Source organism: Hibiscus syriacus, unplaced genomic scaffold (genome assembly GCF_006381635.1).
Source record: "Hibiscus syriacus cultivar Baekdansim isolate YM2019G1 unplaced genomic scaffold, ASM638163v2 tig00110776_pilon, whole genome shotgun sequence".
In the NCBI taxonomy this organism is placed as follows: domain Eukaryota; kingdom Viridiplantae; phylum Streptophyta; class Magnoliopsida; order Malvales; family Malvaceae; genus Hibiscus; species Hibiscus syriacus.
The window spans coordinates 214,057-241,297 of record NW_024062857.1 but is presented as its reverse complement, the minus strand read 5'-3'; the positions used below and the strand labels follow the sequence as shown (position 1 = coordinate 241,297).

General features: G+C 33.8%; 1 protein-coding gene, 1 long non-coding RNA gene and 1 pseudogene across 3 annotated transcripts; 1 reads left to right on the top strand and 2 right to left on the bottom strand.

The window, feature by feature from the left end:
* Positions 1 to 4,286: 4,286 nt before the first annotated feature.
* LOC120139806 (auxilin-related protein 2-like) lies at positions 4,287 to 7,075 on the top strand. 2 transcript variants are annotated; one of them, XM_039154934.1, is made up of 8 exons: positions 4,287 to 4,419; positions 4,518 to 4,714; positions 4,807 to 4,942; positions 5,049 to 5,146; positions 5,978 to 6,043; positions 6,207 to 6,296; positions 6,434 to 6,610; positions 6,866 to 7,072. In XM_039154934.1, exons 2-8 carry the CDS (start codon positions 4,565 to 4,567, stop codon positions 6,902 to 6,904), a joined length of 756 nt encoding a protein of 251 aa, XP_039010865.1. In that variant the 5' UTR covers positions 4,287 to 4,419; positions 4,518 to 4,564; the 3' UTR covers positions 6,905 to 7,072. The 2 variants fall into 2 exon arrangements, with proteins under 2 accessions (XP_039010865.1, XP_039010866.1); XM_039154935.1 differs by having other exon boundaries at positions 4,321 to 4,449; positions 6,866 to 7,075.
* On the bottom strand, positions 5,522 to 6,010 carry LOC120139807. Its single transcript, XR_005517672.1, has 2 exons — positions 5,878 to 6,010; positions 5,522 to 5,658 (listed from the first exon to the last, which is right to left on the bottom strand). It is a non-coding gene; the product is annotated as an uncharacterized LOC120139807 (long non-coding RNA).
* A 2,517-nt stretch (positions 7,076 to 9,592) lies between the features above and the next one.
* Positions 9,593 to 21,476, bottom strand: LOC120139835 (annotated as a pseudogene).
* Positions 21,477 to 27,241: the final 5,765 nt, after the last annotated feature.

The following is a 27,241-nucleotide window of genomic DNA, read 5'->3' as shown; positions in this document are numbered from 1 at the left end:
AACGTCATGATTCGATTATTTTTACTTAGAAGATCTAATGTCTTATTCTAAATTAATAATTTTAGCTAATGATGTTAATTAATCGATTTTAAACGAGATTAATTATTAATTAAATTATACAGATATTCATAAATATCAACTGATCTGACATTAAATTAATTGACTAATTAATCGAATTAAATTTTGATTTAATTAATTTGATTAAATCGAAAATGAACACCCTAGCCTTTACTGATTGCATTTAAGGTGTGATTTCGTCTCAGCTTCATTGATTATCTGCGAGATCTGGGTGTTGGGTCAGTTTTAATTTGCTTTTTCCTCGGCTTTTGTTATTTCTATGACTAATGATATAATATTTTATATAATTATTTAATTATATTTTGAAGGGATTGTCATTAGTTTTTTTATCTTTATAATCAATGATTGCATCAATTTTAGTAATAAGATTATTGATATTCATTATTTTTTTTATTATGTCATATTTTAATTTTTTAGTTTTTAATAATTTTATTTTATGACATATTTTTTTATATTTATGATTTATTTCTTCTATTTTTGACATGTTTTCAGTTATTTGATCATAATTTTTGTTTATAATTTGTTTAGGGTTAGATTTGACACCATCACAATTAATTAAGATGATTTTTATTTGTTGTCATAATGATCTTCGCTTTGGACCATTCGATTGGATTTAGATACACAATTTGTGTTCATGGTTAATTTTCTCACGTCGCTCGATTTTGATTTACGATTTGTCGGTAATCTTTTAATAGCTTGATCATTTTTTGTAGTTTTTTATCGATACGACCAGATCTATTTATATATACCTTTTATTCGAGTTTGTTTGATTAAGTTTTTAACATTTTCCTTATATAGTTTTTGTATGATTTTAAGTGTTTAATTTATTATGTTAATTATTATAAAAAAAAATTCTTATTATGTGTTTTAATTTATAATTATGACTGTAAAATTTTATTATAATTTTAATATATATATATTTTTAATAAAACTAACAACTTTAATCCTGTAAAAAATATATTTTTGAAGGAATAAGTAAATCAAATTGTAAACGTGTGTTTTAAACTTTTTGTTTTTATTTTCGATAAAGAATAAAAAAATTACTAACAACCTTCCACTTGCAGCTGTGCGTCACATGATTGCTTGGTCATGGGTGGCACGAGTTAAATGAGTTATTATTTTGTCAATAAATAAATGTTCAAATTAATTTATTATTATAATACAATTGTTTTATTAAACAGAAATATATTATATTTAAAAAATAAATATCAAAATCCAAACTCATATAAAATATACAATATATTTTTTTGACAACTTATCAATTAATAAATCTCACAAATCACAATACACCCTTCTTATTGTAAAAAGTCTTATATCTAAAATAAATTATTCTTTTATTTTTAAAACAATAAATGTTTAATTTATTATATTTATTTTTATATAAAAATATTTAAAATAATATAAAACACAATAAGACTAAAATTATGTTAAAAAAAGTAAATATAAATATTTAGTCTTATCAAATAATACAATTATTTTAAATATTTAAATTTACAATATGTATATTCAGAGCTTATAAAATTGGTTAATTGTTTACTAAATTAAGAGCACTCTTATCATTTTTTGTCTTTAAATATATCAAATAATACTAAATATAATTTTTTAATAATTTAATAAACTTTTATTGAATTATTATTAGAGTAAACTACATATTTAGTCATCCACCTATTTTTTATGTTTTATTTTGGTCATTTAACTATTTTTTTAATAATCATATTTAATGTTACGTTTTAATTTACTACCGTTAAAAACTTAACATAATTATTAATGTGATAATTATTTTTATTTTTTTAATGATGACGTAATATTCTCTTATGACGACAAGCCAACATCACCGTTAATTTTTTAAAATAATAAAAATATAACATTAGATATGATTTAAAAAAATAATTAAGTGACGAAAAAAGAACTATATAAATAGATAAGTGACGCAGTTTATAGTTATTATTATTTAATAAATAGAATAAATTTGTTTTTGGGAAAAAACATAATGCAGCAAATTATAGATGGAGAGAGAAAGAAAAGAAGAAAAAGACAGATATGATGGGCCAGCAAACACAGCTATTTATCGTGGCGGGTTCCACGTTACCTTCTCACCGACAACAACACCATCTGTCATACGGAACACCACCACCTTCTTCTTCTTCCAATTCCGCTCTCTCAGAATTATATACCCTGCCTCACCCGATTTGATTTTACTAACCCCTCAAATAAAGACGCTCAATTATGGATGAATTTGGCGTTTTAACCGAGCATTATGGCTTAAAACCCCAAGGAAAATCGGTTCCAATGTCACAAGCCAAACTATCCACCGCCACTGCCACCGCAACCACTCGTCAGACTGTTGGGTTCAGTTCAGGTTTAACTGGGAACTCCACGTCCTTTTCTTCGAAATCTTCCTTCAATTCGACTGCCAACAACGGCTCTTTCCTTGATGATACCGACTTTTTCCCCAACCAAAACTCCCAAAGTTCTTTTGGTTTCGGAGACGATTCTGGTTTTGATTTTGGCGGTTTCGGAAACCCCACAAAAAAGCCACCGAATACGAGTAATAATAGTGGTGATGGGTCTTCATTTGATTTAGCTTCAGTGCTGTTGAATTCAGGTCCAAATCTTCCTCCACGAATTCATACGTCATTGACGATTTATTTGGAGGAATGCCTGGCTCACAAACTGCAAGTCACGATGACGGTTTTAGACTTTTTGCCTCATCCACGAAGCAAAAGGGTACGGTTGGTGATTTGTTGGGCGGTTTTAGTGATGTGGCGGCGAAATTGAAGAGTTCTAGCAGGAATGGTTCGTGGGATTCCGAAAATGAGGCCGATGTTGATGATTTGATACCGGGTTTGGTGAAAGCAGTTCTCCGGTTAACAGGTACTCATCATATTCACTTACAGAATTTTTCATAGAAAGTGGATACAGTTTGCTGCTTGGTTACTGTTGCTTTCAGTGTTAAAATTTAAGTTGAATTGTTGGCTATTTGACTAAGTTTTATTTGTGTATTTGATAAAATTTAGTTGAATAATAATGATATTTTAGAGTTAAAGAAATCGTGAATTAATGTAAGATAATAGTTCTAGTTCTTTTCGTAGTTGTGGGAGTTCCTTTCTCTGATATAAACTGTATGCTTTGGCGGATTAGTTTTGGATTAAGTAGCTCTGAAATCTCTAAATGTGAGATATCACAAGACAGAGACTATTTTATGGCTGTATGTAGAATTTCTTTATGATGCAAATAAATATTGGTGACGTTTTTGGAAATATTTATTTCATTTTGCTCTAATTTATCTCTCTCTATGAAATATAGTAATGGTTTTTTGTTCTGAAACGATTTGGGTGCATGAAGGTTACTCTGCACTATTAATGTGTCAAATAACATAACATAGTTGATCACTGTTTAAGTTATAAAGTTTCCCTTTTTCTTTTTTTCCTTCTAGGGGATGGGGGATTAAATCCGCATCTTGTGCTTCGCATTACATGGACCTACTATTGAACCAAATTCTCAAGTTCTAATATTTTCTTGTCAAGTATTGTTCCTTTCATATTTGACTTGGATCAGGCCAAGGGAATTGAATGGGCGACTAGAATAATCATTTGAGGATTAATAATGCGAATAAACCATTGTTTATGGTTGGAGCCTGTCTTTAACAAGTCTACCACTTATATAATTAGAGCTGACACTGTTTAAATTTCCAAATATTGAAACTGAACTCAGTTTACCTACTGCTTTGATGGGTATAATTATTGGTACAAACAGGGTAAAGGTCTTGGAATCACATTATGATAAAAAAATGCAAATGTAAAAATGCTCCCATAACTTTGACTACTATGTTTTGTCTTCTGAAACATAAATTTGTTTCCATTTGCAATGTTTTACATGATATTGCTGCATCCATAGAAAATATTGCAATAGTAAATAAGTGAGGTGGTGCTCATGGTTAGAAGGAAAATATTTGAAGCTATTATTTTCTTATAGTATTATATATTTGCCTTCAGCAAGGACCCATATTGGGTATTTACAGTTGGATGTTGTGACAGTTTGTTTTTATATGGTTATGTTATTCGCATGCAAAAGTTTGAATCTTTGTTTGAAAGTTCACTTTTCTATGAAGGACTAACACTAAGGCAACCAAATCAACCTTCAAATCAACAGAAGAACCTTTTGTAGTATTAGAGTCGGCTTCAGACTCTGAATATGATTCCTTCACAGCACCCGCAGAACCGCCACAAGAACCCAACCTGTTCAATCTATCTGAAGGAACAAAACTTCATGGTTCTTCAAATGCTTCCCCATCATCGAAGCCTCCTCCAAAACCAGCACAAGTTTTGAAGGAAGATAAAGGTTCTTCTACATCCATTAGCAAAAATAAAGGTCAATATCCGTTATTCTTTTGCCTTTCCATCATTAGTTTTTTAACATTGAGATGATTCATGATGCAGTAAAGAGTTCAGGTGCATCTCCAATAGATGAACTTGAGGACTTCGCGATGGGGCGAATGCATAATAAGGTTAGTAGATCTGAAGGAGCTGATGATGCTACAAAGAAGACCCAACAAAATACAGGGGATGATCTTGAAGCCTTTTTTGGTGTAAGTTCCAGATCCAGTAGTGTTCCAAAGCAAAGGGAAACAACTTTGGTGAGCACCACAGATATAAAAAACTACCCTCACTTTTCTAGCAACTGCAGAATTGTGTGTTGATATTGTTTCCTTTCTTGCGTGCTGATCAGGATCCCATATTTGGTGTAAATATTCCGAACAGACAACAAAAGTCATCTGGAGGGGCATCATCCACCGCAAAGAAGCCTTCTTCTTCTTCTGCTACCATGTCAAATGGAATAGATGACCTTTCTTTTATTTTTGGAGGTATACAATTCATGAAATATTTAAATGGTCTTTTCCTAGTACTGAAACTTATCTTTCCACCATATCTCTTTGATATTAATGTTTTCATGATCTTTTTTCCCAAAAGCTGCCCCAATGTTTGGAGAGTTTGAGGAACTTGACGGTGAAAGTGGAGAAAGACGAAGAGCTAGGTTGGGACGTCATCAGAGGACCCAAGATCGAGTGGTGTGCATTGTTTTCTTAACATAACTTTAATCTTATTTCTTATTCTTCGTTTGACAGGCTTAAATAAAATTAGAAGTATGAAATGGAATTTGTTGATGAGAAAAATGTACATATAGGAGTCGATGTTGGTATACATTTCTTTTCTTTTCTCAGTTATTCAATATAGACACATTCAAGTGATAAATGTGCAAACTATGGGCACCAATAGGTTGCCAGCAACAAAATTTGAAGGAAACACTAGCATCTTAAATCTTCCATGGACTGTTGATTAAAGCAGTTTTAGTAGTCATAAAATGAGATATAAGTAGTGTCCTGAATATGCGGATTTCCTTGATGTTTGTCACTATGCTTAATTTCTATCATAAACTGTTTTCATCATCATCAAGCTTGATACCCGAATTGCAACTGACCTGACCATTTTGGGATTGTGGGTGAGACTTGCCCATTTCATCTTGATTTCAATCATGCATTATGTCCAGGCAAAATTGTCAGGAAAACACTTCTATTGGCACCTGTTAGAATCAGCTATGTAGATGTCTTGTTTGTTTAGGAGTCTTTTATAATAAGAATTAATAAGTCTTAGTAGTCTTTGTAATTTCTATCTCTAGATAGAATTTTATCTTTAGCAGAAAAGTCCTATTAGAAGTCAGCAACTTAGTTTTTTTTAAAACTATTGTAATCTCCTAAATTCAATAATCAGATTTTTCTTTCATTACCTCTTCTACTCACACCATTCTTTATATCCTTCTCACTTCTCGTTTCAGATTAAAAAGATTATACATATACTTTTTTGCAAGGCATAGTTCAACAGTTGGATTGTTTTTGTGCTAGGCAAGAGCAGTTGCTGATATGAACCAGCGTGATCGTCAATCACAGAATGAGCAAGAAGAGAGGCATGTAAGTGGTTCACTGATGTATTAACCGTAGTCTTGTGGATTACATACAGATGGTAGTTTTACTTCTTCATGATTAAATTCACTTTGCATGCCTTTGACCAACTGTATTCATAAGTTATTAATTTTGTCTACTTAGTTATTTTACTTGGTCTTAATTTCCATAGAGGATCGCTGAAGCTACGGATTTTGAGATAAAACGCTGGGCTGCAGGGAAAGAAGGTAATATGCGTGCACTTCTGTCATCGTTACAACAGGTGTGTGGGGTTTTTTTTTTTATCAAATTCTCACATTCTCTGTGTTTACCTCTAATAAGAATTTGGAATCATTATTGAATGTCTAGAATTTGTAGCTTATTAGCTTGCATCACTAACTATTTACTTAAAACTAACAGGTACTTTGGTCTGACTGTGGATGGGAGCCAGTTTCGCTGACGGATTTAATCACCTCTGGATCTGTTAAAAAGGTTTATAGAAAGGCCACATTGTGTGTCCATCCTGATAAGGTTCAGCAGAAAGGTGCCACCATTGAACAGAAATATATTGCTGAAAAGGTTTTCGACATTCTCAAGGTACCGAATGAATCTCATTACTATGGGAAGGTAGTATATATTTAATATGAGATCTTTCCATATTGAACACATCGCATCATCAGTCCTCGATGAAGTAATAGGTCGGCACTCATCTTTAGTGTGATGGGTTCAGGACTCTATTTTACCCCGACTCCTTATTTTCCCCAAAGTATCATTGTCCGATACCCGACACATATTTAGACATGGGTATGGTTATGTAATCTCTCATAGTCTGTTTTATATGCTTGGAAACAGGAAGCTTGGAACAAGTTCAACAAGGAAGAACTTTCTTAAAACTAGGAATGTACCCCCATCCGAAGAAGCAAGCCACTTGTACTTGGCACTCATACGGGTTCGTTTCAGAAAAGTTAGTTCAAGAACAGACCCCCCCCCCAAAGTGTTAATGGTTGTCATTTGTGTATACGACACTGTTCATACAGCACCTTCATTGGTTATGGAACTTGGAGAGCTGATAGGCTTTTGGTTAGCAGTAAAACTTTAGATGTATGACTGTAGATTTTAATGCATCTTCAGGAAGCAATAATGGCTTCTTTTTTGCAGACTAGTTTGCCTTATTATCTCTGCGTTCGTTTCATTACCAAGGCAAAGCGAATATGGAATATTAACCCAGAGGCAGCAACACTATAATAAATTAATAATAGCTTCATAGAATAATAGCATCAGCAAAATTTCAAAGAAATCGCTGAAATATGAATGATTATGTCTCCCATTGTTTTTACAAAGATAAATTACTCTTTTGGTCATTCAACTTTGTTTTTGTTTTGGTTTGAGCACTAGTTTTTTTAATTTCATTGTCAAGCTTTCAGATTTCACTTATTTTGGTCACTCTGTCATTAGATCTTCAACGTCGTTAAATTATAGATAGATAGATCTTCAACGTCGTTAAATTATACCTAAATAGACAGATTGATGGATAGAAGACCCTTAAAACTTTCCACCTAAAATTCTATGAAATTGAAAGCATTTTCTTTCAAATTCAAATGATGGAATTAGAGCATTTTCTTTCAAATTAAAATGTGAGAAGGTTAAGAAGGAGAATTTTTATGTATTCAGATTTCATATGACAACGATGGAGATTGTAAATCAAAATAAAATAAAAATTTTATTTTAATTTTGTTGATTTTAAGAGGATTTCTAAAAAAAGTCAAACTAATAAAACGATGAGAAAAGAAAGAAACATTTTGATACTAATTACGTCACAAACGATGACCAATGACAATCAAACGAGAATAAAAAAGATTATCAGTCATGGAAGAAGATTAAAAATTTTGGAAAATTTTAAAAATAAAAACCTCAAAATGCAAATTTTTTTCATGGAATATTGGTTCTAGTTCCATTTCAATCCATTTTTTTTCCTTAATGGCGAAGAATTATGAGTTGATTTGCAGCAGCTCCATGATTTTCAAGGGTTTATCTTGTTAGAAAACAATCAAAAGCATACCTAAATTCTCTGCTCAAAATTATTAATTACTTTTTGTGAAAGCATCCCGAGTCCCCCTTATCATTGGAGATTCTTCTCTAAAACCCCCAAATTATCTTTATAAAGTGATCATATTAAACTGAATCTGAAGAAGTTTCAACCAACAATTTAGTTAAATAAAACAGTATACTCTTTAAATAAGGTCATAGATTCGATGTTGTAAATGAAATGTATTAGATTAGAAAGAAGTTTATATAATAAATCTCTATAGTATTTAATTTAAATTAATTGAATAATAAATCGAATATAATAATTAACTAAAAATATGAAAGTTTTACATTTTACTGTCATTCGGCAAAGTGGGCAAAAGTACCCAGATAAGGCATTGATTTTTTTCTTCTGTATATTATAATATATTTTTTATTTTCTCAATTAGAACAAAGTGAATAGTATTCGAAGAAGTCGATCAAATGATATGACCTTTTTTTTAAAAAAAAGGCCAGACGTAGGCTTGTTCATATACAAATGTGATATGTAACACGTCATATGGCTCTAAAATTTGGGGCCACACACATGAATGGCACTCAGCCTGTCTATGTATAACATTTGTGTCCTAACAACATTTTTCGTTCTAAGGGAAAACAAATTTTCAGTTTCGTTATCAAGAAAGTGATACATAAAGTTATAAACGAAGATTTTGATAATATCTTTAATCGTTTTCATGATAAATTTTGGTAAAAATACCTCATAGATCCTTTATAATTTCATATTTGACAAATTAATCATTGTTATAAAATATTTTAGGAGTCACACTTTAAAAAATAGCATACGACCTGCGGCATCTTTTGGGATGTGCTTGGCCGGACAATATGACGTCTTTCAATCTTCATGCATGACCTAGCATGAGCGTAAACTTCTCAAGCCGTCGCTATCGTGTAAAAGACGTGTAGAAGAGGCCTTGTAATTTCGACGTCTTCCTCGAAGACGATCTATAACTCTTACGTCTTCTCCGACGCCCTATAAAAAGAATCTTATTTGAAAAAATAAACTTCGACTATCATTATTTTGATAATTTTTATTCTCACTTCACTAATTAGCTGATTTTACCGGCAAAGTGGGAATAACACCCAAAAGGGCCAACCAATGGCTACTCTCAACCCACTACTCTTCCCGGGCCTACCACTCAAGGGGAGGCCCTAAAGCGTCCCTAGGCGGCTATCTCCGCCGCTTAACTTCCATCTCCAACAACCACACGGACTTCACATTCTATCACCTGTGCTGCTACTTAACTTTTAGAAGGAAACAGGAGACAAGATTGAAAGGAGATGCCAGTTCTAAAATTATTCAGCCTTGAAATTGAAGCAAATATTGATCACCAACAGGTTGACTTTAATAATCAGTTCTATAAAATACTTTGGCTAATAATTACTTCCATGAATATAGCTTTTACATGATAAACAAATCCTGGTTAGTTTCTCCAGCTTTCTATTTTTAGTAATTTTTCCCCAAATTGCTAGCTTGTATGAAAAAAGTTGATACTGTTTTATGTTCAAAGTTGTTCATTTTGCATCGACTGATGGGGAAAAGTTACAAGTTGAAACTGTGAAACATGGTCGAACAGTACAGGGAAAAAAAGCGAGAAGAAACTGCTTAGCAGTAAGTGGTAGTTTAACAACAATAATTCTGCCTTCATTTGAACGTCTTTTTAACACTAGAGATTAGTTTTCATTGCCTTTTGAACCATCCATGAGCCATGGGATATGAGTCTGATTCGACCGAACTAGTACGAGGTCGAAAACGGCTTATACGACTTGAGATCGAGCATAATCCCTGCAATGGAACCTGCAGCGGCAGCTATGGTGATTATAAGGCAAGCAACGCTGAGGATTTGGAGGCAAAGCCATCTTTTGCTCCATTTTGGTATCATCTTTTGAGAAATGTACATCTCTACTGGGAAGTAAACTGTGAGTGGCCAGAATCCAACAGCCCCAAGCAGTCCAACAATGTCATTAAAGAAGGGAAGCAGCATGGAGATCAAAGTTGTTAATATCACAAAAACTGTCCTCCACACCAACCGGAAGAGGTTGAGGTTGTAAGGGCGAAATCCGGGGACAGGTATCTTGATATCTTTGGTAACAAATTCTCTATCGTGGAACCTTTCCACCGCCGATTTCTCAATGAAGGAGAAAAGGGGTTGACAGTAAACTTGGTATGCACCAACGAGGTGAATTACAATGGCAGCATTAGCAACGTCAAGGAGCCAGAATGGATTATAGAATCCGAAACCGGTTAGAAGGTTCCCGGGGGGGGGACGAGTCTCCGAAAGCAGCATATCCCATGCAACCACACAACATGTAGAAGACGGTTGTCACTGCAACACTTAACAGAGTTGCCTTCTTCATCGTTTTCGATTCTGCCGGTGGAGACTTAAGCGTGTCCTGTCGAAAGTACCATATTGTTAACCTCATGCTTCATGGCCTTATCAAGTAAACAAGTTATTCTAGTTCAACAAATTGTTAACCTGAATTTCAATGAATATAAGGGAGTAAGAAAAGGCAAAAGCTATGTCTCCAAGTGCCTGGAAGCTCTTCCATATCTTGTGTTTGAGTGACAGTTTCAACAGTTATCCCAGTCAACCTTCCCCTAATTTTCCCATTTGCTGGTAAATTAACCAAAAGAAACACCTGAAAATCAGCAACATCATACCAGGTTGCATATTTAAGTGTGTATAGGAAGTTTTTAATAATACCTGCAACTTGAGCGATTCCGAGTCCGAGTCCAATGGTCGAGTAAGTGAAGGACATGACAGCAGCAACAATGGAAAGCCACCATAATTGATCAAAGTCAGGAATTTGAGAGAAAATGATTTCAACAATGCCAAAAGCAATCATATAAGGGTTGCTATTCATGTGGCATGGGTTTTTTCCACCACTGGCATGGAAGCAATTAGACCTTTTGATAGCCCTGTTATACATTCAAAACCTCAAACCTGTTAGCCCAAACAACTACAGAAAACACAAACTAAAGAAGAAAGCAAACATCTCTGGATCATTGTGTTAAGAAACTCACATCATGCTAATTGATGATGCAATTGTGTACCCAATGGCAACTCCAAAAAGGTTCAAGTATTGAACCCACCCACATATTTTGACCTTAAACCCACCTAAAAAGTTATTTAAAAAAAAGGTTAAAGTTTAGAAGTTGAGGAAGAAGTAAGAAGCACATTTGTTAATGCAATTAAAAGTTTATTTTTGGTGTACCAAGATTTGATCTGACAGCTTCCATGTAAGTATAGTTTCTCTTGCCATTGACAGGGTCGTCACCGTAGCGGTAACAAGCAGCGAGAAGAGTAGAGGTGTAGTAAGTTACAAAAGAGAACAAGAACATGACTGCCGGAGCAGCAATCCATCCGAGCTGAGCTGTGGCCCAAGCCAGGGACAGGACACCAGAACCAATCACAGCTGTTATAATATGAGCACTCGCTGTCCATACAGCTCCTGCCAAAGAAAAAACAGTGACATAAACAGACAGCAAAGGGATGTTGTTCCAAAACTTGCTGGAAGTGAAGTTACCTGTTGCCGGATGGGGAAGGATGTCGTTGGATATAGGAACGGATGTCGCCGGAGAGAGTGATAGATGGAGATGGAATGAGTTACGATTTAGGGATTTAGATTATGAGTTGATGCTGCCGCGTAGTAGTTATATACACATTTGTGTTGCGAAACTAAAACCTGTTGCGAATTTGAAATTCAGTGATGCGTTAGTCAGAATCACGTTGCGATAGTCAGAATCGCGTTGCGATCATGTCAGAATCGCGTTGCGATAGTCAGAATCGCGTTGCGATTTACATATTCGCATTGCGATTTACATATTCGCATTGCGATTATCTAAAATCGCAACGCGGATTTCGAAAATCGCAATACGATAGTCAAAATCGCGTTGCAAATCTGGAAACTGAATTGCGATAATGGAGATCGCGTTGCGATTTAGAGATCGCATTGTGATTTTGTTGGTCATTTTGGCAAATCGTAAAAAAGTTGATTAAAATCATATATTATAAGGAATTTTCAGTCACTGAGGTTATTTTCTCTAAAAAAAAATTCTGTCCTCCATCCATTTTGAATGGGAATAAGGTTCCTTTAAGGATTGAACATCAACTAATGACGGTCAAATGCTTCTTTTATGGTAATTATGAAGGGTAAATATTCGTTTTAGAATTTAAATCTTGATATCATGAATAGAGTAAATTAGATTAGGATAATTGTTCTCATAAATGAATCTTTACGGTACTTGAATCAAATTAATTGATTAATAAATCAAATATCAATGATTAATATTAAAAAATGAATCGAGAAAAAAACATGTGATTTCTTTTAGCTTGAAAATAATAAAAGAACATCCCTACACTTATTTGTCCCTCCAAGAGCATGAATCAAAGTAATTAATTAATGAAAAGAGTGGGCATAATTGATTTAGAGGCAACAAGTGGGCAATACCAAGCATGCATGTGGATTCCCATTATTAACTTCTCTTTTTGTCAAAGATTAACCAAAACAAACATCGTGCTTATATCAATTAAGGAAAAGCTCTACTTTGTTGGCCAGGTGATATGTTCCCCAAAAGAAACCACTTTTGAGTTACAGATTGATCAACATAACGAACTCAGCATAAGCATCACACACAGTTGCCAGCTTTGACTACCCCACTTAACTCTTTCGATTCAACACCGATCGTATTCGGAACTTTTAAACAGAACAACATTATTTTTAACCAAAATCGTTTGATGTATTCACCTAGAATAGTATATGACCTAAACTATTATTTAAACATAATATTTTTTTAAATCTAATCGTTATACATAAAATTAGTCAGTGTTATGCATATTTTGCTACTTTTGTTTGTTTGTGTCGACATCTTAAGAATCGCTCTATTAAACATATTAATTCATTTCACTAATAACATTAGTCAATGATGAGATTATAAAACAGTATCCAAAGTGAAAAAATGCCACTTCAACACTATCAAATTATTATAAAGTGGAATAATTAGATAATACAAAAAATCAAATTGGAAAATTTTAAATATAAAAGGTTCTATAAGTTTAAATAAAAAAATTAAAAAAAAAACGATGCATTTTAATTTTTTATATATAAACATTTTTTTTTATTTTTTTTAAAATTGTTCATAATATTCTTTTTTCAAGTTTATATTATAAAAATATTATGTAAAATTATAAAATTTCATAACAATATATTTTTATTTCATTTTTATATTTTATATTTTATATTTAATTTAATTTAATTTTTAATTTTTTTTGAATTTTTTGTTAGGCCTGTAAATGAACTGAACGTTCATCGAACCGTTCATGAACCATGCGACGGGAAGTTTGTTTATTTATTAAATGAACGAACATGAATAAGATTTTGCTTTCGTTTAATTAAATGAACGAACACGAACAAAGGGCTCGCTCGTTCATTTACGTTCGTGAATGTTGATTATATGTTCGTTCATTTATGTTCGAACATAGGGCAAGTTGAACATGTTACGAAGATTATTGAAGTTGTTTGAATTTGAAGAAGATTGTTTTGTTGAACAAATTAACTTTAAGAATTTATTATGTTCATATAGCTTATTTATGATTTATGTAAGTTTTTGTCGTATTCGAACAAATTAACTCTAAAGTTGCAGGTTATATTATTGAATTTTAAGTTGTTATTCTTGTTGTTTTTTTTACATTCATTTGTTGTGTTCGAATAAGTTTATTTTTTGTGTTTGTGTTGTTCGTTTATGTTCCTTTATTATGTTCGTTTATATTCGTTCGTTTGTGTTCGTTTACGTTCTTTTATGTTCGTTTATCATTTAAATGAATGAACATGAACAAGCTATATTCCTTAATAAACGAATATGAACAAAATTTTTTTTGTTCGTTTATGTTCGTTTATTTATTAAATGACAAACATAAACATACACCCGTTCGTGTGTATTCAGTTCGTTTACAAGCCTATTATTTGTCCTGACAATAATTTGGCAGTGTTGAGGTTATGTTGTTGCTGTATGTCTCGAATACTGTTTGGCACCTAACCATTAACTAAATTCAGTTATTCAACCGATCAATTTGTTTAACAAAAAATTAAATTAAATACATTGATCAATAATATTAGATGATAAAGATGACTTTCTTTCATATATATCCATTGATTGTTTGTATATTGAATATGAAAGTATACCTATTCATGGACCCAATTTGCAGCTTAAAAAGATTTTGAAACTTTGTTCAAGCCCGAATTCAGGGACGAAGTCTGGAATTTTATTTTAGAGATCGTGCAAAATAAAGTTATAAAATTCTTGTTAAAATGACTTAATTTAAATTTTAACTTTATAGGGATCAAAAATAAAAAATTTCCATCTAACAAATTTTAAAAGGGATTAAATTAAAGTATTAATGTTTTAGAGGGACTAAAGATGGTTATCTGAATTTCTTAATCTTTTGTATGTTGGTATTGTGAATTTGAAGTTGAGCATGAAAATTTTCTGATTAACCTGTAGACACACTTTTCTGCCCAAGGCTGACCCGAGACCCGAACCGACCCAATCCTTGACTTAAACCGGTTAAACCTTGGAGACTCCCTCTTCCAACGGCAACAAAGCCAACAACTCCGATTTTTCCGGCGCATAAACAAGTCAAAAAAACATATTAGTGGTTGAGCCATAATAGGACTCTAAATCAAACAAACATGAGGCTATAAATACTTGTACAAACACACAAGGAATGACACACGAAAATACAAGAAATACTCAGAAAATAGAAAGTAGAGAACGAGAGACTTACCACGACCGTTGGAGACTTCAAACATCGTCGGAGAAGTCGAAACATCAAAGGTAAAAATTTAGATCTACGACGAAAAAAAGGTCACCGGATTTGGCTTTAGGATGGTAAGATCTTCGATTTGGTGCATTTTCTAAATTTCGCGGTGGCCGGCAACGACGACGTACGGTGGCCGGCAGTTGGACGATTTCCCTCCGTGAGGAGAAACTAAAGAAGTTAGAGCTTCTCTCTCCTTAGATTGAGAAGCAAAATGTAAAAATGAGAGGGTGGTGACATTTTGGGCTTAATGGGGTATTTATACCCTCCCAAAACTACGTCGTTTTGGAGAGGGATCTTTTTTGTAATTTCAAGAATGGGTAAATTATACCCGTAGTCCCTGTAAGTTATACTTTTTATATTTTAGTCACTGAATTTAATTTTTTAATATTTTAATCCTGAATTTATTATTTTTGCATTTTAGTCCCTACCTTATTTTTATTCGAATTGGCCCCCCTAACTTTTTATTTTTCTCTCACATATTATTTTTTAGTATTAATTTAGTCCATCAATTTCAATTTATTTCAATTTGGCCCTTTAAATTTATAACTATTCATTTTTTCTTTGATTTATTTTTATATTTTTTTGTGTTTTGTTTTATTTCATTTTTTTTCTTTGATTTTTTTTCCTTTTTTATTATTTCTTTTTAATTTTTTTCTCCTTTTGATTTATTCTTTTATTCTTTTTTTATTTTTACATTTCTTTCTTTCTTTTGATTTATTTAATATATTTTTATTTTATTTTCCCTTTCGATTTATTATTATTATTTATTTATTGTTTTTTTTTCTTCATCTTTTGATTTATTATTATTATTTTTATTTTCATTCTTATGTTTTTTCCCTTGATTTATTTATTCTTTTTTTCCTAACATTTTCGACCTTTTTTTAGAAGAATTCCAACCGATCAAAGGTAAGTAATTCGAATCAGATTTTTAAATTTCAATTTAAAATTTTCAATTTTCGCAATCAAAGACAACCGAAAAATTAATTGGTACCGAAAGGGCGGTTCAAGGGTGCTAACCCTTTCTTGACCGCAACCGATTCCCGAACCCGACACATTTCGATAAAACGAAGATAAGGTAAGATGGTGTCCGATCCACCTAAATGTTTTTTTTAAAGTGATCCGTGGCGACTCTAACCCAATTCATTCAAGTCGAAGCCCAATTCCGGGCCCAACCGAAAGACGGTCGCGACAGCTTGGCGACTCCGCTGGGGATAAGTAAGTGAGTCAGGCTGTAACACCCTCAACCCGTACTTGACCCGGATACAAGTCTGAGGTGTCACATTGACTTTTCAAACTTTGACTCTTGACGAAAAATCAAGGAAATTTAAACTTTTCATTAAAATAACATTGTTACTTTACACAAGTTAACCAAAACAAGACAAAACTGATCAGAGCATTTGTAACTAACACTTTTCTTACATGCCAACACACTATACACAACAAAATACCTACTTTATCAGTTACTTCTGATATGATCTTCTAGCAGTGCTGCTGTTCTTGCCACTCCTATTTCTGTTCTTCTTGATTCTTGGTACTTATGTGTAAATCACTTACACGCTAAGTCACAGAATTAGTAAGGCATAACATAATTATGTATATATGTATAAAATGAATTTATGAACATGCATTCTTACCATTGATCATGACATGTCGACTTGCATATATTTATTACACTATAACATATATGATGATAACATCCACATAAACATACATTTTTATGCTAATTCACTTTAATTTATCTTTGGATTGCCCATGTACATTATTGAGAACAAAGGTATGTGAGTACATAGAGGTTGTGCAATATGTGGTCACCACAGCTCGTATAATTCCCTCAAGGGGCACTGAATATTTGTCCCGAAGGAACACTATGTCCCGAAGGACCACTGATTATTCCGAAGAACCACTGATAATCCCTCGACTCTTGGCATGCCAATTATACCTACACTCTCATATTAAATAACATGGGCATCATTATAAATACATTTCTCATTTTATATCTCTTTCATCACTGTCCATGTAAACACATAAGTCACTTCATATGACCATTTTCGTTATTTCACATACCTGGAAGAATTCTCTGATAATGACATTCATTCATATAATATCATGTTAATCATGAATGAAAATTCATGAAATCACTATAACGTTAACATTTATATATGTATACATGTGCATGAATATAGAATCATAAATTCAATGATAAGAGATAGACTTATCACAAGTCTGATCTCAATTCCATTTCATCTAGGATATGCACTCACCTTGGCCTTGCTTGTTTTGACTTGATCATATTCCTTTGTTTGTTCTAGAACAAAATTACGTTCTATATCTGCATGGTAATACATTGGTACTAATCAGTATACTAATTAATATATTCTAAACTATCACTCCTTAGGCTAAAAGAAAGCTATTTTTATCTTTTAATGAAGGTATGCATCGATGCACTACATCATGTATCGATGCATCCTTATCGGGTGCATCGATGCACTAACTATGCATCGGTACATAAATCCCATTCGATGTTTGTATTTTAGGGGTGCATCGATACACCACTTGTGCATCGATTCACTGATGACATTTGATGTTTTTATTTTAAAGGAGTGTATCGATACACTTCATGTGCATCGATGCACATTGAACAATTTCTGGGTTTTTACCCTTGATGCATCGATACACATTGAATGTGCATCGATGCACATAGCCCAAAATGTTATTTTAGCACGAAAATCTCTTCATAATCTTCTCAACACTTTATATTTCCCTTCTTTTTATATCCTTAACTTGCATATACCTACTTAAACTAATTAATACCCATTCAATACCTCTTAAACTTAAAAATCCAATCCTCCACATAGATTTTAAGAATCTCCCTCAATTTCCAACATGTTCTAAATCTAATTTTAACACTTCGTATGTCTTAATTAAGTCGATGACAAGTCAAATTCAACCTCCGATTTCAAATATGAACTATATTTCAAAATTCCATTCAAGAACTCCTAATCTTTAATTCTTCCTACACCCTTCATCTTGTTGTTTTAAAGCAATTAAGCTTTCCTTAAGCTTAATTAGCATCTAAGGATCAAAACAAAACTTAAATTTCAGCAAACAATTAACTCATGAAAAATCTCACCTTTGTTTGACCTCTTTACGTTTAGGAGAAAAGAAGAGAAGAAGAGAACTCTGGAACCATGTTTTTCTTTTTTCTCTTCCACGTGGAGCTAATATATAAATCCCTTCTTTAATTATTTTTCCTTTCAAAAGACCATTCTATCCTTCTATTCTTTCTTCTTTGCAATTTAACCCTATACCAAATTACAATACTATTCAATTATTCTGTTTTAGTCATCAAATTCTAAATTTTTACAATTTAGTCACTAACCCAGTATTGAGGATGTTACAATCAGGACTTAACTTTCCTCTTTGACCAAATCTCAAAACCTTCTTCCAAGGGGACACTTTGAGAAACACTTTATCTCCTATTTGATATTTGATCTCATTTATCTTTAGATCCGCGTATGATTTCTGTTTATCAGCTGTTGCTTTGAGTTTACTTTGAATTACTTGAACCTTTTCTTCCACTTCCTGGATCAACTCCGGACCAAGAATTTCTTTGTCTTTAAGTTCGAACTAATTTAGGGGCGTACGACATCTTCTTCCATAAAGAGCTTCATAAGGTGCCATTTTAATGCTTAATTGATAACTATTGTTGTACGCGAATTCAACAAGAGGCATGTACCTTTCCCATGATCCTTTGAACTCGATAACACAAGCTCTCAACATATCCTCCAAAATTTAGATTGTTCTCTCAGATTGCCCATCGGTTTGTGGATGAAACGCTGTACTAAAGTTCAACCGAGTTCCCAACGCTTTATGTAATGATTTCCAAAACAATCAAGTAAATCTAGGATCTCGATCCGAAATAATAGAAACAGTACACCATTTAGACGTATAATCTCCCTGATATATAACTCATCATACTTATCCATGAAAAAGTCAACTCGTACTAGAATAAAATGAGCTGACTTAGTCAATCTGTCTATAATCACCCAAATGGAATCTCTTTTATTTGGGGTCAAAGGTAACCCCATTACAAAATCCATTGTTACATTCTCCATTTCCACTGAGCAATAGACATAGGTTGCAACAGTCCGGACGGAATCTGATGTTCAACTTTGACTTGCTGACACGTCAAACATTTGGATACGAATTCCGTAATGTCTCTCTTCATTCCAGGCCACCTATATCGACTCTTGAGATCCATATACATTTTATTTCCTCCCGGATGCATAGTCAATGGACTACAATGAGCTTCCGTTAACAAGTCTTTCTTCAACTCATCATCATCTGAATCACCAACCTCCCTTGATAATATAGGTTCCCATCAGCTTTTATTTCACAATCCGTAGCCTCTCCATTGCTTATCTACTGTAACTTCTTTAAACATTTTCATCTCTAGCTTGTATTCTTTAATTCGATCTAGCCATAATGGCTTGAGAGTCAATTATGCACATATGGCACCATCTCCTCTTAATGATAGCCTGGCATCCAAAGCTCTTAAGGTTACAACGTCTTTCGACTTAAGGCATCCGCTATCACATTCGCTTTCCCCGGATGAAAATTGATCACTACATCATAATCTTTTAAGAATTCCACCCATCTCCTTTGTCTTAAATTCAACTCTTTCTGAGTCATCAAGTACTTTAAACTCTTGTGATCTGTATACAAGTAGCATTTTTCACCATACAAATAGTGATGCCAGATCTTAAGTGCAAATACTACTGCATCCATCTCTAGATCATGCGTGGGATAATTCTTTTCATGCGATTTGAGTTGCCTCGATGCATAAGCTACCACTTTACTTTCTTGCATTAGCACGCATCCCAAGCCATTATGAGACGCATCACTATACGCTACGAAGTTCTTGCCAAACTCATGTTGAATCAACACTTGAGCTTTTGTCAAGACCTTCTTTAGCCTTTCAAAACTTCCTTGGCGCTACGGAGTCCACACAAATTTTACCTCTTTCATCAATAATTTAGTTAGGGGTAATGCTATTATCGAAAAGTTTTTAACAAGCTTCGGTAATAACCAGCTAACCCCAGAAACTCCGGACTTCTGACACATTCTTTGGAACTTCTCGCTCTAAAATGGCTTTAATCTTTTGAGGATCCATTCGAATTCCTTCTTTAGAAATCAAATGTCCAAGAACATCACTTCCCTCAACCAAAATTCACATTTTGAGAGTTTGGCATAAAGCTTCTTTTCTCTCAAAGTCTGTAGAACGATCTTCAAATGTGAACTATCTTCTTCCGACTTTAAATACATTAAAATATCGTCAATGAATACCATAACGAATCGATCTAAATAGGGTTGAAATATTCGATTCATAAGATCCATGAAAGCAGCTGGAGCATTTATAACTCCAAACGATATTACAATAAACTCATAGTGACCATATCTCATTCTGAATGCTGTCTTTGGAATATCTTTATCTTTAATCTTCAATTGATGGTACCCAGAACGTAAATCAATCTTCAAAACACTGAAGCTCCCTTTAACTGATCAAACAAATAATCAATTCGAGGGAGGGGATACTTATTTTTGATGGTCACTTTATTGAGTTGCCTATAATCAATATTAAGACGCATGAATCCATCATTCTTTTTAACAAACAAAACTGGGCTCCCCATGGTGAAACACTCAGTCTGATAAACCCTTTATCCAGTAATTCTTGCAATTAGATCTTTAATTCTTGTAACTCTTTTGGGGCTATTCTGTATGGTGACATGGCAATAGATGCATTTCCCGACATTACTTCATTTTGAAATTCTACCTCTCTATCTGGAGGCAAACCCGATAACTCTATAGGAAAACGTCAGAAAACTCTCTGACTATAAGAATTTCCTTAATCCCTTTCTCTTTTGCTCTCACATCCAGAACACTTGCAATAAACCCTTGACATCCCTGTAGCAATAACTTCTTTGCCGACATCACTGATATTACATTAGCCAACGGGTTCCATCCTTTACTAAATACAACAACTTTTACCCCTTCTGGACTTCTCAACGTTACTCTTTTCAGTCTACAATAAACATTAACATAGTAACGATATAACCAGGTCATTCCCAGTATCACCTCAAATTCGTCAAAAGGTAATTCCATCAGATTAGCAAGGAATTCAATTCTCTGAATCTGTATGGGACACCCTCGACACACCATATTGACTCGAGCACTGCGTCCTAACAGATTAGTCACTATCACCTCACTGCTAGTAGATTCTAACTGAATATTCAATTCTTTCACTAACTTACTGCAAATATAAGAATATATAGACCCAAATCAATCAATACAAACACATTTTTGTCATATAATTAGAAGATACATGCTATTATCTCTGGGTCATCTCTATCCTCGCTAGTCTTGAGACTATACACACGAGCTGTAGAACGTATTTCTTGTGGAGCTGATGACTCTGATTGACTTATTCCTCTTCTTCTACCTCTTCCCCTCTGGGTAGCCGAGGCAGACCTCTCTGGCTGAGCAGATTCACCCACTATCATGGGACAATCCCGAACAAAATGTCTGGTGTCCCCACATTTAAAACAGGCTCCAAAAATCATCCTGCATATCCCCGAATTCCTTCCACAATGTGGACATTGTTTGACTTGGCTCGGGTTAGATCTCCCAGCTCCAGATCCCACTGATTGTGTCTGTCGACCCCTAATCTGATTTGATCCTCTTGCAGAGGATACAACTGACTCTGTTCTCGCTTAGGGTCGAGGACTAGCATCTCAGCTCTTTTTTGATGGTGCCGAACTCGATGATGCACATGTTATTTTTGATGTCTGAGCCCGAGAATCTTTGAACCTTTCATTCTGAGCTCTTTCTAAAGCTTTAGCACGGTTACCACTTCTTGAAATGAGGATCGATTTAACAAAATTAACATTTTCTTCAATCTTGGACGTAAACCTTCCACGAACTAAACACAAACATCCTTTTCTGTAGGAATTAACTCAGCAGCGAAGCGACTCAACTTGTTGAATTCACATTCGTACTCATACACTGTACGATTCCATTGCTTCAAGTTCATGAACTCTTTCTTCATTTGTCGGATGAATTGATCTCCGATGTATTTATGTTTAAATTCCTCTAAGAACAAGGACCATGTTACTTGATCACTAGCCATTCTCAATGTAACGTTGGTCCACCAAATCTTTGCTTGCCCTTTCAGCAAGGAAACCACTCCATCTAGCTTATCAGCATCGGAACAATGAAGTCCCTCAAGCATGATTTTTACGTCATTAAGCCAAAGGTCTGTAGTAACAGAACCTTCTTCGGCTTCACCTCCAAACTCTGGTGCTCCTAAACCCTTCAACTCCTTTGCAACATTCATTCTTGGAGATGAAGTAACATAAGGTTGGAAACGCGCCAATACCGCGTCCAGTGTTTTTAAGAACACATTTTGGTCACTTACAGGCACTCTAGAGGGTGCCTGATCTTCACTCTGCCTGGCCAGGTAGGTGAATTACTACTTTCAGCAGGCCTATCATCTTCCGCTTCATTTCTAGAGCTACCATGTACGAACATCTATAAAAACATACTCATATCATTATATCATCAAAACAACATATTTACTATTATATCAAATCAGAAGTTTTCACTATTTTGTTGGTATGTATACTTTATAGGACACTCTAGACTTCGGTTTATGCCGAGAATCGACTAAACCATAGCTCTGATACCATTAAATGTAACACCCTCAACCCGTACCTGACCCGGATATGAGTCTTAGGTGTCACATTGACTTTTCAAACTTTGACTCTTGACGAAAAATCAAGGAAATTTAAAACTTTTCATTAAAATAACATTGTTACTTTATACAAGTTAACCAAAACAAGACAAAATTGATCAGAGCATTTGTAACTAATACTTTTCTTACATGCCAACACACAATACACAACAAAATACCTACTTTATCATTTACTTCTGATCTGATCTTCTAGAAGTGCTGCTGTTCTTGCCACTCTTATTTCTGTTCTTCTTGATTCTTGGTACTTACGTGTAAATCACTTACACGCTAAGTCACAGACTTAGTGAGCCATAACATAATTATATGTATACATATGTATAACAATGAATTTATAAACATGCATTCTTACCATTGATCATGACATGTGGACTTGCATATTTATTACACTATAACATATATGATGATAACATGTACATACAAAACATACATTTTTATGCTAATTTCACTTTAATTTATCTTTAGATTTCCCATGTACGTTATTGAGAACAAAGGTATGTGAGTACATAGAGGTTGTGCACTATGCTATCACCACAACTCATATAATTCCCTCAAGGGGCACTGAATATTTGTCCCGAAGGACCACTATGTCCCGAAGGACCACTGATAATCCCTCAACTCTTGGCATACCAATTATACCTACAGCTCTCATATTAAATAACATGGGCTTCATTATAAATACATTTCTCTTTTATATATCTTTCATCACTGTCCATGTAAACGCATAAGTCACTTCATATGATCATTTTCGTTGTTTCATATACCTGGAAGAATTCTCTGATAATAGCATTCATTCATATAATATCATGTTAATCATGAATGAAAAATGCATGAAATTACTATAACGTTAACATTTATATATGTATGCATGTGCATGAATATAGAATCATAAATTCAATGATAAGTGATAGACTTTCATAAGTCTTATCTCAATTCCATTTCATATAGGATATGCACTCACCTTGGCCTTGCTTGTTTTGACTTGATCCTATTCCTTTGTTTGTTCTAGAACGAAATTACGTTCTATATCTGCATGGTAATACATTGGTACTAATCAGTATACTAATTAATATATTCTAATCTATCACTCCTTAGGCTAAAAAGAAAGCTATTCTTATCTTTTAATGAAGGTATGCATCGATGCACTACATCATGTATCGATGCATCCCTTAACGGGTGCATCGATGCACTAACTATGCATCGATGCACTAACTATGCATCGGTACATAAATCCCATTCGATGTTTGTATTTTAGGGGGTGCATCGATGCACCACTTTTGCATCGATACACTGATGACATTCGATGTTTTTATTTTAAAGGAGTGCATCGATACACTTCATGTGCATCGATGCACATTGAATAATTTCTGGGTTTTTACCCTTGATGCATCGATACACATTGAATGTGCATCGATGCACATAGCCCAGAAATGTTATTTTAGCACGAAAATCTCTTCATAATCTTCTCAACACTTTATATTTCCCTTCTTTTTATATCCTTAACTTGCATATACCTACTTAAACTAATTAATACCCATTCAATACCTCTTAAACTTAAAAATCCAATCCTCCACATAGATTTTAAGAATCTCCCTCAATTTCCAACATGTTATAAATCTAATTTTAACACTTCGTATGTCTTAATTAAGTCGATGACAAGTCAAATTCAACCTCCGATTTCAAATATGAACTATATTTCAAAATTCCATTCAAGAACTCCTAATCTTTAATTCTTCCTACACCTTCATCTTGTTGTTTTAAAGCAAATTAAGCTTTCCTTAAGCTTAATTAGCATCTAAGGATCAAAACAAAACTTAAATTTCGGCAAATAATTAACTCATAAAAAATCTCACCTTTGTTTTGACCTCTTTACGTTTAGGAGAAAAGAAGAGAAGAAGAGAACTCTGGAACCTTGTTTTTCTTTCTTCTCTTCCACGTGGAGCTAATATATAAATCCCTTCTTTAATTATTTTTCCTCGTAAAAGACCATTCTATCATTCTATTCTTTCTTATTTGCAATTTAACCCTTTACCAAATTACAATACTATTCAATTATTTTGTTTTAGTCATCAAATTCTAAAATTTTATAATTTAGTCATTAACCCGGTATTGAGGATGTTACACATGCCGAAATTAATTTACGGTTTTCTTTTTGAACGAAAATTACAAGTTTAAATTTTAATTTATTTATTCGATTCTAATTATTTATCTTTGATTATTTTTCAAATAAATAGTTGCACTGACGTTTTTCTCAATGATTTCAGATTTTTTCAAAATTTTCATCTCAATCTCTATACCCGAGCTCTGAACCCTTTTTAAGTGGGGGTAAAAGCAACGCCTTCGTGAGAATTTATTCTCAGCACATGCCTAGCAAGTAACCTTCGGGATTCATATGCCTTATGTCTTTGTGTGAATTTATTCACCGCATAGGCATAAGAGAATGTATCCTCTCGAGTTTAACTTTGTCCACACAAGCTTGTAATGGGCTTAGGACTAAGGGTTGGCAAGCCAAAGGGGCTCCAGCAAGGAGAACTCGAGTACATTTTTAGAACCTAAATCGGGAGACTATAGGGAATTAGAGCCCACCCCAAAACCTTATTTCAAACCCTAGGCTGCTTCGATATTATTCCTGCTTTATTTTTTCTATTCAAGGCATGTGAACTAGAGATTTATATGTTAGGACTGATTCAAAATTAATATGTGGGATAGAGATCATGTCAGGGTAGGATTAATAAGTATGGGTAGGATTAATAAGTATGTGTGGTAGATATCATGTGGGGTAGGACTTTTATTTTCATTAATATTTTGATTATTATCCTCACTAACTCTTTTTTATTCTTGTTTCCTTTCATTTTAATTTTCATCATTTGCATCATTAAAAAGAGGTGTTGATCCACAAAAACGTGTTCGTTAAACGTAAATAATTTGTATTAATAGACAAAAGGGTTATAATACAAGAGATGAAAAGTTCTGAGGTCCGACTATGGTCAGAAAAGACTCATGTCAAAAAAATGCAGTGCCCGCAATCCAAGAGTATGCCACTTTGTTGCATGGTGAAGGACTCAGAATGGACCGTGGTTTACACTGTGCACACCAAAAAGTCTACTTTTTATGCTGTCAAAGGTTGCAGGGGCAAGACGAGAAAAAAGTTATTGACTTGGAGAGTCTCTTCAAAGATAATAGGCCATTGTTGACAAATCCAAGAAGCAAACAAGTGAGTTTCAGATAGTTCCTTTCAATGGAGGCTTACAAAGGCGCTTTCGTTGAGGGCATACTTAGCAGAGAGTGAAAACTAGAGATTCAACCATTCGAGACTTCTTGGGGTAAGTACAAAAGCAACTCGTCACTTGCACAGTTTAGCCAAAAGAGCCGAAATGGTTTGACAGGGTATTCAACCGGTGAAAGAAAAAAGAAGGAAGACGAATCAACTTGCCAGAGGTTATTCGAGATCTATACCATCAAAATGTTTTTTGTGTCCTAAGACGTAACACTTTTGTCCCCAATAAGGATTATTTATAATAACAGACACATTTTTGGATCAATGGCTCAAACATTGCATGCATTATGTATTTAAGCATACTTTGCATTTTGTTCTTTTCATTTCTTTACATTAGTATTAACTAACAAAAGCATGTCTCATCAAAAGGAACAAATACTGGATATACCACCTCAGGCATTGTACACACCTCATCCACATATCACCCACTTCAAAAAGAAAAAGATGGAAGCCAAAATTGCTCAACTTGAAGAAAACATGCTAAGGTTACAGAAGGATCTGGAAGAAAAGATAAATCAGAATAGCCAGAGTGCATTAGATACAATCATGAAAAGTCAAGAGTCCTTGGTCGATCGGATCGTTGCCAAGTTAGTTGGCCCACATCAGACAAGTGCACCTGTGGCAGGTTCATCGAAAGGGTTAACTATGTCACCTATCCCGCAAGTGGCTGTCTCACTCAGAATCTGACCAGGACTTCAAAATAATTCAGATGATTACTGCATTCTGAAATTTGGTGAAGAATTCAAAACAAAGATGGTAGAAACGACAATTAAACCAGGAGTTAGGTTGAGTAGAAAGCCTCCCCTGAAGAAGAAAGAAGGAGAGATCATCAACATTTTTAACGTTAGCAAAAGCTTTACAATCTCCAAATAAAACCCAATTGCAGCTGTACCATCTTCTAGACAAGAACCAAGAAGAGAAAAGGAACTTTTCGATCCCATTCCCATGACATTGTAACATCCTCAATACCGGGTTAGTGAATAAATTGTAAGATTTCAAAATTTGGAGTTTTAATTAGAATAATTGAATGGTTTAAAGGCTTATATGAGAAATGTGATGTATGATTAAATTAAAAAGAATGAGGAATGAAAGGATAGTATGGTCAATTGCAAAGAAAATATATTTAATAATGGTATATATAGATACACGTGGAAGGAAACAAAGTTTAGAGGTTTCCAGAGTTCTCTTCCTTTCTCTTCTTCCTTTTTCATACGTGAAGGCTTGACTCAAAGGTGAGTTTC